Below are 20308 nucleotides of genomic sequence, written 5' to 3'. Positions count from 1 at the left end.
TGTGCAAATGCATACTCAAACACAGCTTGTCTAGTCCCTGTAGAGAAGTACTGCCAATAGAATAGGACTCTCTGGAGCCGATAAACATGAACCTATTGGCACCATGCTGCCTAATGCCAGGCGTGGGTTAGAGGGGTATAAAGCCCCCCAGCATTGAGCTGTGGAGCAGTGGAAGAGCTGTGTTTTCTAGAATGATGGTTGGTGCTCCAATCTAATCCAAGTTGGGGTGAGCTGGGATGGAGGGAATGGTGATCCTTATATATCCTTAATCAGATCTTTATATAAATGCTATTCCAAAATTTTGTAGAAAGCGTTTCCCCCTGGACAGTAAAAACTCTTTTATTTATACCCTTGATTTCGGGAGAAATGCTGAATGAGTAGGTGTCCCAATACTTTTGTCCAAATACAGTTATAATACAGTCATAAAACACGTTAATGTGGAAGGAATAAACAAGCCAATAGAGACTGTAAAGAGCAGAAAACTTACAAATTAATTTTTAGATTCTCGTTTAATTCCTCTCACTCTTCTCACATAAATCACATTTTTATAAAATTAACTTTTGTTATTGTTTTGACTGAAAAGTCTTGAAAGACACTCCAATAGCCACAAACAAGTTAAGCATTATTTGCTGGTGTTGGTGCAAAATTCCCCACAATGCAACATCAGATCCAGTTGTGTAAACGTTCAGAATCCAGTTAGATGTTAAGATGAGATGGTCTGCCAACCACTGACCAAAGCAAACCAAGTCACGGTTGTCCATTATAATAGCCTTTGGATTTTGCCACCTGTACTTAGCGGCAGCAGCTGCTGATTATAAACACAAGAACGTTAGATGAACTTGACGAGCATGGTGAGAGGCTCATTATCCTCCGTACTCAGCACCGCCTGCAACATCGCAGCTGGAGTTACGAAGCGTTTGGCCCCCCGAAAGAAATTCGCTATAAAGGCCTGGTCGATTTGAACGCACTTCCCCGCAGCCATGTGTAGGTTGTTGCTCAAAAGCCCGTAGATGTTCGCAGGGTCGTTCTTGAGGCCGAAGAAGAGGAAAAGAGCGAAGCAGGTCTTCCCGATTGCAGAACAGAACTCCACCATCCTCTCGGCTCGAGTTTTTGCACTTGGCTCCATGCCAGCCGTACGTAAGATCTCCTCGTAGGCATCTGAGGAACGTCCCTCAACATCCTCCATCCTTTTCTCAGGAGGGTGCAGGACCTGGACGGCAATTTGGACCCTGGGGTCCTTCTTGCTGGGAAGGTCTAGGTGTGCCCAGACCCAGTCTGCTCCCAGAATGAGCTTTTGTTCCTGGGTCATGACTGTGCAGTGGAAAGTCTCTGCGAGGTTTAGCTGGTTGCTACGCTGGAGGTAAGTCATGAGGAAGATCTCACAGAGGGCAGCAGGACTTGGCTGGAACTTGTTTTCTGGGTCGGAGAAGAGAAGATATTCCCTGGTCCTAGTCGTGGCCACACGAATGCAATCACTAAACAGAGTGCAGTAGGTGGTGGTGGAAGGGTTACTGGTACTTGACCACAGGGATCTGAATATCCGGGGTTTAGCCTTGGCTTGGTTCTCCGCTTGGTTCATCCTGGTTGGTCCTGGTTAAAGAGTTGTTTCTCTAATGCACTACAAAATATAATTAGAGTAGTTTTACTCAAGGATGGTCCAGATTTCAAACGTACTTCAGTGGTTTCATCAACTGGAAACCCTAACATAGTCTTGGTGGAGTCTAAAAGAGGAAGTCCACTAAATTTGCTATTTTTCTTTGCAGATTTTAAGATGTAAACAGTCATTCAAAATGGTCTGATGTGACATGGTGGGTTGTCACTGACTCTTTTCTTTATAATGGTGGTGATTCACATATTCAAAAACTCAAATATAGCCAATATATTTACTGTCCAACACCGCCAGCATCATTCTGTGATGTAGACCATATGGACAAAAGTATTGGGACACCTGTTCATTCTGAAATCTCAGAATTCTTCTGTTTCTTCTGAAATTAAGGGTATTAAAAGTCTTGTGTTGGAGTAACTGTCTCCACTGTCCATTAAAGGCTTTTCAATAGATTTTGGAGGAGGAGCATTGCTGTATGGATTTGACTGCATTCAGCAACAGGAATGTTAGTGAGGTCAGGATGTAGGATGATGATCACCACAACTCATCCCAAAAGTACTGGATGGAGCTCCACCATCCATCATTCCAGAGAACACAGTTCCTCCACTGCTCCACAGCTCAATGCTGGGGGGGCTTTATACCCCACGCCTGGCATTAGGCAGCATGGTGCCAATGGGTTCATGTTTATCTGCTCTAGAGGGTCCTATTCTATTGGCAGGGACTAGACAAGCTGTGTGTGAGTGTGCATTTACACATCTGAGTCTGCAAAAGTAGCTGAATGTGTTCATTAGAAGGGGTGTCCACAAATATTTGGACATATAGTGACTATAGTGAGTCAATTTCTCTAGAATGGAGTGTTTAACACCAAACCACTAAATGACTCTGTTTACATCTTAAAAAAATAATTATAAAAAATGCAAAATTAGTGGAATCCATCTTTAATGACCTTGGGAGCAACCATTAGTTGCCATAATGTCCAAGTTGGCCTGTAAGCAGTACTACAGTACAGTATGTTCGGCCAGTCAGGACACGTTTGGTATCTGGAGCTTGTTTTCTTCAGTACCCCACTAGATGGCTAATGCAGCTAACAAGAAGCTAACAAGTAATGGAACCTTATGACCACCATCTAGCATTGTGCTTACAGTTTCTCACACTATATAACATACAATTAAGCTAACCTATAGAAGCACAGGCCTTTCTAAAAATGGACAGAAGCTAAAAACAATAGCAGGTTACTGACCAATCTGATGCAAGTGTGACCTGCAGTGTACACCATGCTAATTGGTAAGGTCATCTATAAGCTTCCATTACTTATTAGTTATATTAGCCTTGTAGCTCCAGTAAAAAATGAATGAAAGGCTCCAACTGAAACAATCCACACCAAACATATATTGTCTCAAGATTGACTAGTTGTGGTATAAGGCTGTAAATCTGTCCTGGATGAAAGTAGGTACCATATTCAGGTCCACTGCAGCGCTACTCACCAGTATCAGTCTTTGCTTGGTGTTGGGGGACAGACAAACTCCAGCCGGCTCTCTCTTCTCCTCTCTGAGCTCCTATCAAAATATGTGTGCTAGTTTAAGGCAAAGACACAACCTCGGACCCTCCCAAAAGCAGGGATGTCCATCTCCTAACTGGGAGTGTCCTCTGGAGATGAGCAGGAGAGTTTACCTTTGGCTCATCCATCCCATCCTTTTAGTCCCTTAAGCTGCCAGAGTCCATTTTGGTCTTTGCAGGGGTTTGAGGCAAAAGAAACAAGCCTGGGGTGGGCCTGCTTCGGTTAATGCAGCGATGTAAGTGCTACACAGGTTTACTGAGTCACTGTGCTGGACAAGGAGCACCAATTATGAATAAGGAGCATACCAGTGACAGTGGTGGAGTGCTTTCTGGTCTGTTTGTGGCTATTTGCTCAGCTCCTGCTTCAAAGTTGTCCTTTTAGTCCTCATAAATGTGTACATTTGTGATGGATTTAACAGCTTTTCACTGCTCGTCTCATCACTGGCAAGTGCAAAAACATGTGTGAACTGTAAAAGTCATTAGTCTATAAAGTAGAAAATAATACAATTTATACAGAGGGGAAAAAATCAAAGGCTGAGGACTCGTAAGGGTGGTTATTGGGTCCAATACAAGTGAGGTATTTGTCTGTAAGATTAATATAAGCTATGGACCAGCTGTTTTTATCCAAATTGCTCAGCCCAAGACAAAAATGCACCATATTTATGAAAATATACTTTTCAGACACTGATTTTAAACTATCATAACTATTGCTTTTACCCTCAAACTCACTATATTGTATTCAACACATTTTATTAATGGCTAGTCATCTTTAAAAAATAGGCCTACAATAAATGATACACTTTACTCCACACTTAACCCGAGAACGAAGCAATGTGGTTGCCAGATCCATCAGATTTATGCTTGAGCTTGGCAGGGGGATGGGGGGGGGGCGTCAGAGCTCAGTCCCTGCGCTGGGTGCTCTCCTCTGGAGGGTGAGGGTGTGCTGGGTTAGGCTCGGGGAGTTGCTAGCGGTGTTAGCTCGCTCACACTATGGCTGTGTGGCTGCGTCTCATTCCTCTCAGCAGCTCGTCTCGGCTCAGTAAGTGCTGGAAGCGAGAGGGGAAAGGTGAGGCCAGGTGTTAGGTGTTAGGGTAAGTGAGTAACAGTAAATTGTTGGTGCTCTCCTCTCATAGCGGCCCTTGATGAGCATGTTTGGCTAGGCCTTGCTCCTGTTTGGTGCTGTAGCAGAGCTTGACACAAAACATCATGCTAAATAAAACTTTTAGGATCCAGCTGCTATGAGGGGAGAGAACCCACCGAGAAAACCGAGATATCACATCACCTGGGGGACTTTTTAAGGTGCCCTAGAAAGCAAATCCATTCATCTTGGCATGGTTGAATAATGAGAGTTGGGTACATGGAGGCCGTGAACCTTACACACTGTTGTGTTATTCTTCTAAAGCAAAAGCCAGGTAAGTAAAAGGCCCTAGCGAAGACTTTTTGAGGCTGAACGCAATGGCTACTTCGGCTAAGAAGGCCTAACATCTAACGTACGGTCGACCCGAGCAAGCGCCGCAGTGCAGAGAAACCCTTAGTGCTGCTAAAAATGCTATAGCTATAAGGCTATAATAGCAGCAACACTATCTGGTAAGACCTGGTTCTCAGCTATGCTAGGTTAGGTTAGGCTATGCTGTACAGCTGTGGATCATCTTGGTAACATTAACCAGCCAATAAAAGCTAATAACAAGCCCACTGTAACAGGAAACTGTAACAGTTACATTATAATGTAAAATAACAGGGTTGTAAAAATGCATCTGGGCATATTTTGCATCTCAGTCACATTATTAATATTTATACATCAAGCATAAATACTGAATAAATGCATTCTACAGCACATTGAATGGATTAATTCGGTAAGCATACAAAGTAGGATTATATAAGAGGGTTCTGTAAGTACGGCCCAATAGTCGACACTCTAACTCTGTTAGCGTTTTAATGAGACGGTTGTGAAAGCTGTCATATATATAGCTAGTAGAGTGGGGCAGATGGTAGAGGAGCACTTACTGTGAGGTGGTTAATGCCTTCTGATAAAGCTTCTATCTGCATCACTGCTCCTTTCGTTATCAGCATCTGGGAAGACAAGCCATCCATCGAGCCATCATGAGGATTATAGATAAGAGACCCAAGGAAAAACAGCTGTCTACTCCGTGACATATAATGAAGCGCAAGCAATGGGTGGTGAAATTAACCGAGGCAATGAATGAAGGCAAAAGAATGAGGTAATCTAGGTATCCAAAGGTACCTGCTGATGGAAGCCCTTCCCCTTAGGTGCATGATGCTCCTTCCCCAGCATGCACTTCTCCGTCTTGGGGGAAATGGGCTTGTTGGTAAGAGCAGGTTAGTGAATGAGGCTTGTTAATTATGCATATCAGGTAATGCCTTTCTAATGTAGTGTATTAAAGATCATAATGACTGACTGGACTTCTCAATAACACAGTTTTAAAGGGGTCAGAGTCCATTTGGATCATTTGTGTGGGTTTAGGTAGGTCTCGGGCCTAGTACTTTTTTTTAGGGAATTATCCAGTCTCTACATTCACCACATATAGATTGTATGGTTGATTACCAACTGCAATAAGTTCAACAGCATATAGGTCAAGGCATAATTCCATTAGCGATATTAAAAGGCCCATAACAGGAAACTAAACTCTCCTTTAATGTGCTATATTAATCTCGATTAATGTGCTATATAATGTTGATAAAGTATATAAACACTGTTTCAAGATGAACTATGCCCTCCTAAGCCCATACAGTCCATACATGGAAACTATACTCTGTTTTGACGTCAAAGAAACCAATACATATACATACAAAGCGAATGTGGAGGTAGAAGTGTGAAATGTTTATTGTGAGCTCCTGTATTACTGATATCCACCTATTCAGCCTACAGCAGTTTAGCCCCACCCATTCATGCTGAAGTTCTGAGCAGGGTTTGGAGGGTAATATAGGAGAACCAATCAGAACACAGATCATATAAATATATAAATGTCTTAAAGGAACAATAACAAACAAATGTGTTTAAAAAGAGGTTTGAAAAAATGGTTAATGGGTCTTATGCAAAGGTTTGGGCACCCTTGGTCAAATGACATCAGATTTTGTTGATTTTCAACGTGAAAATAAGAAATAAACTTTTGCACATATAAATAATTCATAGTTATTTTCTAAAATAAAAATAAAATCAATGATCATTAATTGTATTTTATCAAGGGTATTAAAAAGAGTTTATCCTGCTTGTGTTGGAGTAACTGTCTCTACTGTCCAGGGAGGACTATGTAGGATTATATTGGAGAATTGCTGTGAGGACTTAATCGCATTCACCGACAAGAGTGTGTTAGTGAGGTGAGGATGTTGGATGATCACCATCCTCCTCACCCCCAACTCCTCAACTCATCCTAAAAGTACTGGACCATCCATCATTCCAGAGAGCAGTTTTTCCACTACTTCACAGCTCAATGATGGGGGGCTTTATACCCCTCTATAGCCCACGCCTGGCATTAGGCAGCATGGTGACAATAGGTTCATGTTTATTTATCTGCTCCAGAGAGTCCTATTCTATTGGCAGTACATCTCTACAGGGCTTAGACAAGCTGTGTGTATATTATATCTATTTTGGGTTCATAAAACTGTGATAACTTCATGAGTAAACCTCTAAAGACCCTTTAAAGACCAACTAAGAATGCTGGGTGTGTTTATTGTCGTGAGCCAGTTTCTGCAGAAGAACACACAGTGTCACAGTGATGGAGGAGGTTTATTGATCATTGTATTTCCCGTGGCCTTCGCTTTTATATATTTACATGAAGCGGCACATCCATCTGTTTATAAAAATATGTTAGAATGTAGGAATATTATATTTATACGAAACAGCTATTTCAAATATACTCAAATATTACCAAACGTGTTAAAAATCATCTGTAAGCATGCTAAAATCCCCCACTATAAATATTAAATACACCCCTAAAGTGTGCAAATATTGCACGAGTCGATTAAACCCCTCTGCTTCCAGACAGAACAGCATGACAGTAATGTGCTGAGTGGTAAAAATGGAACAGTGTAAGTTGATCTAATATGACAGGTTAAGTTTTACATGTCACGTAATAAAATATTATTATAAACAGTGGCACGTGTGAGACCCGGCCACAACCGGTCTCGAATCCACAGGTGAAACCTCGCGGCCGTACGCGAATGTCTCTGTTTAACTGTCACTCAGTAACACGTCGCATGGCCGTGAGCGAGGGATGCTGGGTATTACATGATGGCACAGAATGAGAGGGGGTTGGCAGTTGGTTCAGCTGAGTGGGGAATGGTGTGGGACTGGCAGCAAGCTCAGGGGAGGCGGGGTGGGCTAGCTTAGCTTCAGCCGTGTGGAGGCCCCACCTGCTCCCGCCTCTCGGGGTCCCGGTCCAGGATGGGGCTGAGACCCCTGAAGCCCGTGTAGGGCCGCTGGGCTCCGTTCAGTAGAGCCTGGACCTGCGCTGCCTCCAGAGGACAGATGTAGTCTGTGGAGTCGTCCGAACGTTTCTTGCGCAGGTGGCCGAAATTGGAGAAGCCCAGTTTTCTTGGCTGTTGAGGGACGAAAGAGATCAGAGAGGTTATACAGTAATAAAGTCTTAAAACATGTTTTTTTCGGACATCAGATCACAAAAAGCAGCAAAAAATGAATTCATTAAGGTATTTTATTACATTATTATTAGTATCAGTGCTACATTACAGGGTTTGAGCCTTGTTCTGATTAGCTGCCCTGTATTACACCTAATGCAATAAGTAGTCCGGGATAACACTGCAACATAAATGGGCGTGGCTAAAGGAGGGTGTATGCAAATATGTTTTATTTTTATCACATCACAAAAACTTCATTTCTATATACACTAAATGTCCAAATGTTTGCGGACAACCTTTCTAATGAATGCATTCAGCTACTTTAAGTTGCACCCATTGCTGAGACACACAGCTTGTCGAGTCCCTGTAAAGAAGTATGGCCAATAGAATAGGACTCTCTGGAGCAGATCAACATGAACCTATTGGCACTGTGCCTCCTAATGCCAGAGGTGGGCTAGAGTGGTATAACGGAGCAGTGGAGGGACTGTGTGTCTCTGGAATGATGGATGGTGCTCCATCCAATACTTTTTTGGGGAGTTGGGGATGAAGTAGGGTGGGTTGACCCAACATTACATTCTGACCTTACAAACACTCTTGTCGCTAAATGCAATCAAATCCTCACAGCAATGCTCCAAAAGCCTAAAATAAAGTGTTTATCTTTATGTGTGTGTATGTGTGTGTGTGTGTGTGTGTGTGTGTGTGCAGCTTCCTTGCAATACTGCTACAAGTTGAACGGTTCAGTTAAAATAAAGCAGAGTTGAACTAAAAAGTGAGCTTCAGTACCCGGACTTTAGCTGTGGTGGAGAGCGGTGTGTATCCTGGAGACTCCATAAACTCGCGCTTCTCCAGCTGAGCCTGGGCTCCCACCAGTGACCCAAAGTTAGTGGCAAGGTGCCTCCGCAGTAGGGTCTTCTGTGGAGGGATGTTCAGCAGCATCGCCAGGGTGTCGGAGTTGAAGCGTGGCTCCAAGATCTGTTGTAGGATTCAATCATACACTTTAGGCATCAACTGCGTGGGTGTAGTCTCTGACTGTAGGTGGAGCTATGAGGGAGGGGTTTCCAATAAAGTTCTTACTCAGGTTCTAGCACAAGCCCTACAAGGTCATTCATGCTGTTCCATCATCATCATCATCATCATCATCATCATCATCATCATCATCATCATCATTTAGCAGATGACTTAAACCAAAAAACAACAGACAACAAACAAGAGGAGCATGAGTTCATCTGATTGATAAGATCTGAAGGTCTGATGTAACCCAATATTCATACTGAGGGTCATGATGTTGGAAATGTGACTGGAATCAGGGCTAGGAAATCAGCAGATTCCCGCACAGGCCTGCAGGGGACATGCTCCGCACAGTGGAGCTTTATGTGACTAAAGTGAGGTGGTGTTACGCAACTACAAATACAAAAAGGCTTCTTTAAATCAAAAGGCAAATTATACAAGATCCTCAGGTTACCGGTGTTGCCAAAGGGAACAAAGGATCCTTGTATCTCCATTTGACATAATGTGAATCTGGCAGTTGCTTTCTATGTTCTGACAAAATGCTATGTTATGAATGGACCAATAGAAATGTCCCAAATGCCTTGGAAAAGGACTAAGGAGGTCAACCTGATCAGCATGAACAGCAACACTAATCCACTAAACCAGCATGACCAAGCTGGTCGCCCAGCATGACCAGCATGAATAAGGAGGTCAGCTAGCATGACCAAGCTGGTGGAAAAGCCTGACCAGCATGATCAGCATGATCATGACACCAAGCTAGTTGACCAGCAACACCAAGCTATTCGACCAGCATCACCCAGCTAGTCCACCAGCATGACCAGCACAACTAAAGAGGTCAACTAGCATGACCAGCAACACCAAGCCAGGCAACCAGCATCACCAAGTTGGTTTACCAGCATGACCAGCACAACTAAACAGGTCAACTAGCATGACCAGCAACACCAAGCTAGTCGACCAGCATCACCAAGTTGGTTTACCAGCATGACCAGCACAACTAAAGAAGTCAACTAGCATGACCAGCAACACCAAGCCAGTCAACCAGCATCACCAAGTTGGTTTACCAGCATGACCAGCACAACCAGCATGACCAGCAACACCAAACTAGTCGTCCAGCATGACCAACACGACTAAGGAGGTCAACATGACCAGCATGACCAGCAACACCAAGCTTGTTGACCAGCATCACCCAGCTGGTCTGCCAGCATGACCAGCACAACTAAAGAGGTCAACTAGCATGACCAGCAACCCAGTTGGTTTACCAGCATGTCCAGCATGACCAAGCTAATTTCCAGCTAATTTACTGGTATAGGGCATGTTTTTGTCTGGACACGCAGCTTTTCAACCACTTTGATCATCAGAGACTGATCTAAAACCAGTTACCAGCAAAAGCAGGTCATGGGCTGGATTTCCAGCAGGGTTGTGGCAGCTGTGAGCAGAAGTCTAAAATGACTGTGTATTATATTACTCACTATGAGCCCCCCGTGCACACCACTGCCCCGCAGGTTGGGGGCGTATTCAGCCAGGTCCACCGACCGCAGCCACTCCATCACTCTGTGATTAGACCACTGAATCACCTCAGAGGGGGTCGATGGTTTATGTGCCTGCAGGTAACACACAGGTTAAAGCGTAAAACACCTTCATCGAAGTGGGATCCAGCTCTTAAATTTCACAGCGCAAGCTGAAGGTCGAACACTCCTCTTGCTCACCTCGTCCCCTGGCCTCCTCTTCAGGCAGTTGGGGTTGAACTTGTTGACGTGGAGCACATGGATAGCACATTTAATACTGAGGTGATGGAGCTGACTGCTCACTTTCAGAAGCAGCAGGTCATTCTGAGAACAATCAAACAGGATCTATTAGACACTATGCAACAATACCCTGGCATACGGATACTGTGGACGCTGGCCTGTGTGAAAGCCCCTACCACTGTCAGGTACTGCAGCATCCTCCCATCCACACGGCCTTCGTGGAACTGGTCTTTATACTGCGGCAGACCGATGTCATCCAGCCACCCTGTGAGAAGCATCACATTGCTTACACCTACAAGTACTGGTCAGTCTAACCTGTATATACACTATATGGCCAAAAGTATTGGGACACACCTCTCAATCATTGAATTTAGACGTTTCATTCAGCTTCAGCTGTATAAAATCAAGTCCCTAGCCATGAAGTCTGCCATGCAGATCTTATTGGACTCCAGGGTGGTTCTGTATGTAATAGGAGACACCACTGCAACAACAACGTCAGCTGGTGAAATTTCCTCCCTCCTAGATCTCCCTCCATCAGCTGTGAGTGGTGCGATTATTGAACAGTGCAAGCGTTTAGGAGGAACCACAGAGAGCAGCTCGGCCACCACGTAAAGTTACAGCACTGAGCTCAGAGCAGAGTGCAGAAAAGTCTTCAACTGACTCAATAACTGCAGAGCTCCAGACCTGCTGCTGCTGTTAGAGCTTAGAGTAAAGGGGACCAGCTCCATATTAAGGCCTATGGGTTTAGAATGGGATGCCAAAAGCTCCTGTAAGAGCAATGTGTAGGTGTCCCAATACTTTTGTCATTATACAGATGACAAAATGACAAAAGTATTGGTCCCAATACTGTGTGTGTCCCAATACCTTTGTCACTAAACATACATAATAAACAGCAGTACATACAGTACTACAGTATTGACATATATGGTGATCACACAAATTTAGTGCAGCTTATAACCCCCAACTCCGCCCCTTTTGCATTTATGTAGGACTGTATACTTTTCTTGACTCACGTGTGACCCAGACGTAGTCCAGTTCTGCGGATTTCTCCCCCAGTTTGGTGCTGAAGGAGTGCAGGGCCAGTTGCAGCTTCTTCCTGTGCAGCGGGTGTTTCATCCCCAGCTCCTGAAGAAACACAAATAACACAACTCTGATTTAATGAGGCGACCACATTCTGGCTCCAACTAAGCAGATCTAGTGTTACAGTCACTGTCTTTTTTAAAGAGAATTTAATGTGTTCATTTGCGCTGCTGGAGCTTTTACAGCTGTAATGTGGAGCATCTCTCCACCATACAGTAATTTCGCACATTTAGTTATTACTATATTAAAAACACTAGTCTTCACACACACTATGGCCAACATTCTATATGTTTGTGGACACCCTGTGTAAAGGCCACCACCAACTGCTAACCAATAGAATAGGACATGGGGTATAAAGCCCCCCAGCATTGAGCTGTGGAGCAGTGGAAGAACTGTGTTCTTTGGAATGATGGATGCTGCTTCATCCAATACTTTTGAGGATGATTTGAGGAGTTGGGGATGATGAGGTGGTGATCATCCAACATCCTGACCTTACTAACGCTCTTGTTGCTGAATACAATCAATCCTCACTGCAATTCTTCTCCAAAATCTAGTAGAAAGCCAACAAAAGCAGGATGAACTCTTAATAGCCTTGATTTCAGAAGAAGAAATTAATGAGCAGGTGTCCCAATATTTTTGTCCGTATAGTTTATGTTGATATTACCACACTGCATGCTGTAGAGTCATTTGAACCTAATGGTATTACTGACTATTAAGAAAATATGAGCATCTACAAGGGAAAACCTGCACCCCCTTAACAGGACCAGGAATGACAGGTTCTGTTACAGATTGTTCTATGAATTCGTCCAGGGTTCTGACGCGGGCCGGTAGAGAAGATTAGTTCAGGGGCAGCAGCACTGACAGGTGGAACTGAGGGTGAAGCTGGAGTGACAGACTGAAGTGCAGGACAGTTTCCTGATGGTCAGGTGTGTGACGAGGGGCAGCACTGTGGCACAATTTGAGCGACAGTATCACAAAATGGACGGAGAGGCATAACAGCACCATCTGAGAATGACCACCAGATGCTGCAAGAACTGGTAATGTGTGTGTAATGAGTAGAGCTGGAGAAACCACTACTACTAATGAGTAAAAATCTGAAAATTAGAACCCTTTCAAAAACATGCTTAACATATTGACTGCGTGTACTGATAGTATACAAACAAAAGTATTGGGACATCTACAATTTACACTTGCAGGAGCTTTTATGACCTCCCATTCTAAACCTATAGGCATTAATATGGATCTGGTCTCCCTTTGCTCTAAGCTCTAACAGCAGCAGGTCTGGAGTTCTGCAGTTACTGAGTCAGTTGGAGGCTTTTCTGCACTCTGCTCTGAGCTCAGCACTCTGCCCTGACCCCACTCTGTAACTTTACGTGGTGGCTGAGCTGCTCTCTGTGAGCTGTTCCTCCTAAACTCTTCCACTGTTCAATGATAATACCACTCACATCTGATGGAGGAAGATCTAGGAGGGAAGGTCTAAATTTCACCAGCTGACTTGTTGTTGTTGGTGCAGCGGTGTCTCCTATTGCATACAGAACCACGCTGGAGTTCAGTGAGCTCTTCAGAACCTCCCAGTCTTTCACTAGTGTGTGGGAAGGCAGACTAGGGGCTTAATTTAACACACCACTGGCAAAAGGAACTGAATGAAACACCTGAATTCAATGAGTAAAAGGTGTCCCAATACTTTTGTCCATATGGTGTAATAAAGGCGTCTGCTTCCATTCACCACCATTGTGAACGGTTCTGACTTCTGACTTTATTTAGAATGAAGCATTTCACCCCAAACCTACTCGCAATGACTCCCAATTTGACTCATGTGATTCCCAATTTGACTCATGTGATTCCCAATTTGACTCATGTGATTCCTAATTTGACTCTTCCGACAGCCACATCCTCTTTTTGAACTGCCGCTGATGCAGCACCACTTGGTAGCCAACCAAGCTCCCCAGCTCCTATACAACAGCTAACAGATGCCTGCCTGAGCTGACCATCATCACACTAGGAATGATGTGGGGAGGAAGTGCCATCAACCCACAACTGAGAGAGCAAGGCCAGTTGTGCTCTCTCTGACTCCGAATGCTGATGGCAAGCAACAATCCTTGGATCGTAGTGGCAGCACCTTGTCTAGCCAGTCCACTGGACCACTCAGAGGCCACTCAAACCTTTTAAATCCTCTGTTTTTCTGCTTTAATACATTTTTCTCTCATTATCAAACAAAAACACCCTTCCTAATCGTCAAATATAAACGAGTGTAGGCTGAGATGCTGTGAAGTGAGTGTGAAGGTGTGAATATCCACAAGCGGTTCTCTGAGTGTATCCTGTACCTTTTCTAAGTCATGCGGGGAGGCAGAGAGCAGAGTCTGTCCACTGCTGACCCACTGTTTGGCCAATGGGGTGTACTGTCCCAACCCATAATCCTCCAGCCACGCACACACCTGATCACACGACCACTTGGAGAAGGGAGTGTTCGTATCCCTGAGGAGTGAAACAGAAACACAGGGCTTTTAGTCTTTGGTCAGAGGTAAGCTGTACTTTTGCTGTAAAAACACATGTTATGAATTTAATAGGAATATGATATCTAACCATACAACCATAAAAATATTAACATGTGGCTGCCCATTCAGCATTCATCAGTAATTTAGCCCCGCCCATTCACAGTAAATGAATACAAGACACCTAGAGAGAACACAGGTCAATAGGATTCAAGGATTCAAAGATTCAAGGACTTTACTGTCATTCACATGTGGTACATAGGGGGGAAACGAAATTGAGATCTTAAGGTCCCAGGTACACCCAAAGAGCAATAAACGTAAATTTCGGATAAATAAATAAATAATATTTATTATTTATTATTCGTATGACACACAGACACATTTGTGATCCCAATGCATGGTTTTAAAAGGTGCCTATGACCTTTTGCAAAGTACTCTATATAAGCCCTAAAGACACACACTACATTGACAAAAGTATTGTGACACCTGCTCATTCATTGTTTCTTTAAGAAACTCAAGGGTATTAAATAAAGGTTTATTCTGCTTTTGTTGGAGTAACTATCTCTACTGTCCTGGGGAGAAGGCTTCTACTAGATTTTGGAGGAGAAACAAGGTCAGGATGTTGAATGATGATCACCACCCCACCTCATCCACAACTCCTCAACTCATCCCAAAAATATTGGATGGAGCACCATCCATCATTCCAGAGAACACAGTTCTTCCACTGCTCCACAGCTCAATGCTGGGGGGCTTTATACCCCTCTAGCCAAGCTTTCATGGATGTAGGAACAAAGCTGATGTTTTACATTCTCTACTGTTGAGGTCACTCTAGGAAAAGTTGTGTAATTTGAAGCTTAAGTGTTTTTCTCTGCTGTTAAACAGGGTGGTGGGACATTCTTGACCTTTAAGACAACACAAGGGTAGCAGGAGTAGCAGTTGTACCGTGCAGAGTCTGCAGTGCCCATGCAGGCTAGCCGAGGACCTGTGGTGGCTCTGAAGCCTCCCCTCTTGAAATCAGCACTGTCTGCAGGAAGACTGCCTGACTGCGTCCTTTTTATTCTGAAACAAAAATGTGCCATATGTGAAAATGCAAAAACTATAATTATAATACAATGAACAATAATTTTTCACAATAACAAATTATTATTAGCACTCAATATAATGTACAGGCTTAATAATCATTTATGTATCGCTCTCATCTCTTTACTATACTGCAGATTATTTAAAAACTGCTCAAACAAATTGGACAAAAGTTCTGGGACACCTACTTATCCATTGCTTATTCTGAAATCAACGATATTAATAAAGAGTTGATCCTGCTTTAGTTGCTTGCCATAAGTCATGGTTCCAATAGCTTCATGTTTATCTGCTCCAAAGAGTCCTATTCCTTCTCTACAGGGACTAGACAAGCTGTGTGTGCATCTGTGTCAGCAATGGGTGCAACCTAAATGAGCTAAATGCATTCATTAGAAGGAGCGTCCACAAACATTTAGACATGTAGTGTATTTTTATTCTTGGTACCATCCTGCATACTATATACACACTCATGTTAGTACAGATATCAAGGCTGTGATTTATCTGCTTAAATTTACAATCATATACATAAATCTGATCACAGAGCCTAAATATATGCAAATTAGCTATGACACAAAGTCACAACAATCTGAATGCACCAAGACAGCAAATGAGCATCAGAGGCAAATTCTGGGAGAAGGGTCTGCGACACTGGTCTGCAGCACACAGCAGAGATTAGACCTGGAGCACTGGAGGCCCTTACTTTCCCCACAGCTTCCGAATGCCTTTCTGGTTCTTCTTGTTTTCCGGAGAAACGGGCGACTGATGGCCAGAGTCCACGCCTGAGGACATGGGCGACAGGTCTGACAGTGTAGACTCTTCAGCCCTCTCTGTCTTTCCTGAGAAAACAGGAAGCAAATGCATTAAACAGAGAGTTACGCAGGTTTTACTGACTGAGATGAATCAGTTCTGATGAACAGTGCTCATGATTTTCATATATTAACATTTTACCCCAGTAAATTACCTGTGTCCTTTTGATCCTAAAACCAAAATGTAAATGTAGGCGTGCCATATGTGAAACGTCCATTACAACTATTCTACACTTACACAGTGGAAAATGCTGCAATAATTATAATTATAATTACAATACAATAAACCATAATTTTTCACAATAACAAGTTATTATTAGTACTCAATATAATATACAGGCTTAATAATTATTTATGTATCGCTCTCATCTCTTTACTATACTGCAGATTATTTAAAAACTGCTGAAACAAATTGGACAAATTGAATTTTACCCCAGTAAATTAGCAGTGGGGGAAAACGAACATTCAAAGGGCCACTAAAAAATTCAAATAATATATTATTAAAGTATTAATATATTAATAATTTTACATTATACAAAAAACAACCGTATTGCTACCATTACGCCACGCCTACTGTGTGTTAGTGAAACGTCCAGTCATTTCATATGAGATGGATTATGGTCATATCATATTCAAAGTAAGCACAGTCTGAAGCAGGCTACTGCTGTGGACACTGGTCATAAAGTGGCTAGCTATGCTAACCCAACGTTCCAAAAGGGTTTTTGACGCTAACTAGCTTTCCAACACAACACCAAAAAAACTTAAGTGCTGTGGGGCAACATGTCTAAAGAAGAAGAGGACCAGTGGCTATGGTTGAAGGCCCCACACTTTGCACATTCTCCAAAACGTCCATACGTCCATATGGAAACCAGCATATTCAGAGAAATGGCTCAGTTATGAAAGTCCAGTGAAGCGCTCGTGAGGGCGTCAGGTAAGACCTTTGCCAATGAGCTAATCTAACTAGCTAACAGCCTCACAAGCACCCGGTGCAGAGCTTCATAACTGAGCCATTTATCTGGGTAAGGATGTTCTGGTGCTGGTGTTCCCTTCCAGACAATGGTAAGAGCGTGAGACGTGTGTATGTTTGGGTGGATGTTTTACATTAGGGCCCTTTAATCACAGACGCAGGTTCTCTTCTTTGGAAGGAGGTGGAGTTATAAGATATATGGTGCTCCACAGCACTCACATCCTTTTGGGGCCTGTTGGGTCTACAGAAAATAAGCTGTGCTGAAAATATGACTGGCTGATTTGATAACTGCATTAATAAGTAGGTGTACAGGTGTTCCTAATAAATTGCTTGTTAAGTGAATATCTCATGGGGAGTTTTCAGAAAGGACCCTCTTTATAAGCAGAACACTCTTGTCTCTGGTCCCTCACACATCAGCAGTGTAAGCCTAAGCCTAAGTGAGCCGGTCCTAATCTGCTCTGCCTACGTTTTCCTACAAGTTCTGTTTCTTCACCCCCACCCCACCTCCACCCCTCCAGAGCCAGAGGAGCGCCTTAATCCACCATGACAAAACCAGAGCGCCTTAGAGCCACCGCGAGTGTTAGAGCGAGAGTTACGATACCTAACGCTGGAGCGCTGGCACTCCTGCAACGGTCTTCACACCCAGCAAACACACAGCAGCCAGGAGAGGAGAGGAGAGGAGAGGAGAGATGGCCACGGAGAGAGAGGGATTAGAGAGCGAGAAAGAGAGAGAAAAGCAAGAGTAGCTCATGCAGAACATCAGCAGCTTTAGAAAGGGGAGTGATGGTAAAAGCAACAGGCAAGTTCTAAGCAAGGCTGTGCTCATGTACAGTCTTCCTGAAGGCCTGAAAAGACTGTAATGAAAGGTTGTGATGTTACACATGCAGCAGGTCATTCAGTTAAAGGAGCTCTATTGGCTTGGATTTACCAGAAGTGCTTGTGTAACATAATCTGACTGGTAAGTGATAAAGTGTGTGTGTGTAATTTCCTTAAATTTCCACAGATAGTCTGTACTGAAAGGTCATGGCCCATCATGGTGGTTCATGATCGTTACACCACAGGACACACTCCGTCACAACAAGAGCACACCACACGCCTCGGAGTCTATTAGGCTTTGTATTAGGCTCCACAAGCATAAGACTCAACATGGATTGGAACAGGACTACTATAACCTAGGGAGCTCCAGGTTCAGCCAATTACAGCATTTACTCCACAATTGTTAGGCAGATTCATACTGGATTCAAATTTCAACACAGTTGTTATTGTCAGACTGTAAAAAACTGCATAATGTTGATTCATACTGGGCTAAAATCACTTTACAATTATTACTGTCAGAGTATGAAAACTACACACTGCAGATTCATACTGGACTAAAATCACTCCATAATTATTACTGTCAGAGGATAAAAACTACACAATGCAGATACATACTGGATTAAAATCACTACATATTTTTACTGCCAGATTGTAAAATCTTCACACTGCAGATTCATTCTGGACTAAAATCACGTTACAATTATTACTGTCAGAGTATAAAATCCACACAATGCAGATTCATACTGGACTAATATCATGTTACAATAATTACTGTCAGAGTATAAAAACTACACACTGCAGATTCATACTGAACTAAATCACTCCATAATTATTACTGTCAGACTCGTATGAATTTCAGTATGAATTGAATGAACTAAATTCAGTATGAATTTCAGTATGAATTATTACGGTCAGTATACAAATTGCACACACTGTGGATTCATACTGAATCACTCAACAGTTATTACTGTCAGACTGTAAAGATAACTATTGCTTCAGATTCATACCGGATTGTAATCACTCCAGATTGCACAGAATGCCGACTGCATATTCATACTGGACTAAAATTATTCCCTAATCATTACTGTCAGTTTTCAACTTGCGAACGCAGCCTGCAGATTCTTACCGGATTAAAATCCGCACTCTGAAAAGTATTAAAGCTATGGATCTGCAGTGTGAGTCCACAATGGGGATTTATACTGGATTAAAGTCACACATAATTATAACTGTGATACTGTAAAAACTACAGGCTGTAGATTCATACTGGACTAAAATCACTAATAATTTGTCAGTCACTACTTCATTTATACTTGCTTAAACTAATCCAGGTTTGACAGGAATTAAGTACTACTTTTTTGGGATTACTGGAATGCTGTGAGGTGTTTTTAGCAAAGCTGCGTGTGTTAGTTCAGAGGTATTCAGTCTCTCAGTCCACATTTTTGCTGCAACCAAACAGCAGAAAACCAGTAACGTCACTGTGTGTTTAAATGAGGACTTACTCAGGTTGACTGAGCTGTCCTCACTCTCGTCAGGTGACAGCTGGAGGGGAGAGGAGTACTGGTCCCTATCTCCATTCTGCTCCGGACGGTAAAACTTCCCAGGCAGAGTTCGGTACTTACTGCCGTCCGAAGCGTGCCGAGTCTGTTAAACGAGAGCATAACACAAAATTTATCATCATTTTAAAGAAATTTATATTTTATGCAACAAGTATAGTACTTGAACATCTGTGTCCAGTTATTTTAGTCCCTATTAATTCAGTTCATTTAGTTCACATTACCGAAGTCAAACTTTAAGTCTTGATTAAAGGTAATTAACTGTTTTTTTTAGCTATTAATTACAGTACACATTAAATAGTTAATTTTTGAGAATGAGGAGAGGTAGTAGCAATGCTATTAGTATGCATTAGTACTAGCAGTGAGCTCACGTTGTATTTAATGAAGTGTGAGTATGATATTCACCCCTCCAAATAGCAGGAAGAAATATGTGTGTGTATGTGTGTGTGTTAGAGATTAAGGGTTAATATTTGTTGATGGCAGTACCTCTAGAACAGGCTCTACTGGTTGCCTCATTACATGCTTGGGTAAGGAAATGACACAGACAAGGAAAAAAGCATGCACACACACACACACACACACACACACACACACATGTTACTGTTATTTTACTGTGTAAAGCATAGCTACTTCTAAACAGTGTGGTTAATAATTATGAGGTTGTGAGATAATTATGTTATGAGATTGCAGTGAAACATGTTATTAAAGTTACAGCTGAGTTAAGCACAGTTAAGCTGAGTTGAGGGAGAGATAAACGAGTTGTCCAAATTTAAAGCAACAGTCTGTTGCAATTTACCTTAAAATTTAACCTAAAATAGCAGCTTCAGAACCATGCTGATGCTCCACTGACTGTAACATGGAGAATGGCCTCTCTGTCATTGTCCTACTCTGGGCCGAAATGCTGCTATTGCACTTTGGAACATGCAATGGGACTCGTCAGAACTGCGTAACGCTGCGTATCCCGGGTCATATTTGTGTAAAATACTGTGAAATTAATCTTCCACCTCA

The 20308-nt window shown here is 42.8% G+C and overlaps 2 protein-coding genes across 12 annotated transcripts in view; both read right to left on the bottom strand.

The window, feature by feature from the left end:
- Window positions 1–523: 523 nt before the first annotated feature.
- rep15 (RAB15 effector protein) lies at window positions 524–1579 on the bottom strand. The gene has a single exon (XM_072663341.1). The coding sequence runs from the start codon at window positions 1577–1579 to the stop codon at window positions 830–832; it is 750 nt and encodes a 249-aa protein (XP_072519442.1). The 3' UTR covers window positions 524–829.
- Window positions 1535–20308, bottom strand: part of ppfibp2b (PPFIA binding protein 2b) — a 76951-nt gene continuing 58177 nt past the window's right edge. For 9 of the 11 annotated variants that reach the window (XM_072663329.1, XM_072663331.1, XM_072663330.1 and 6 more), the window contains 11 exons: window positions 19787–19822; window positions 19247–19388; window positions 15859–15994; window positions 15024–15140; window positions 13914–14064; window positions 11523–11634; window positions 10686–10774; window positions 10471–10593; window positions 10234–10365; window positions 8540–8728; window positions 6890–7720 (listed from right to left, as the gene is read on the bottom strand). In XM_072663329.1, coding sequence (XP_072519430.1) covers window positions 7514–7720; window positions 8540–8728; window positions 10234–10365; window positions 10471–10593; window positions 10686–10774; window positions 11523–11634; window positions 13914–14064; window positions 15024–15140; window positions 15859–15994; window positions 19247–19388; window positions 19787–19822 — 1434 coding nt within the window. In that variant the 3' untranslated portion in view covers window positions 6890–7513. Of the gene's footprint in view, window positions 1619–3090; window positions 3163–5167; window positions 5234–6889; window positions 7721–8539; window positions 8729–10233; window positions 10366–10470; window positions 10594–10685; window positions 10775–11522; window positions 11635–13913; window positions 14065–15023; window positions 15141–15858; window positions 15995–19246; window positions 19389–19786; window positions 19823–20308 lie in introns of those variants that run through there. The other 2 variants (XM_072663339.1, XM_072663332.1) reach the window with 2 other exon arrangements.

Source organism: Salminus brasiliensis, chromosome 19 (genome assembly GCF_030463535.1).
Source record: "Salminus brasiliensis chromosome 19, fSalBra1.hap2, whole genome shotgun sequence".
NCBI classification, from domain to species: Eukaryota; Metazoa; Chordata; class Actinopteri; order Characiformes; family Bryconidae; genus Salminus; species Salminus brasiliensis.
The sequence above is the reverse complement of the archived record's forward strand: the minus strand, read 5'-3'. Positions and strand labels throughout refer to the sequence as shown.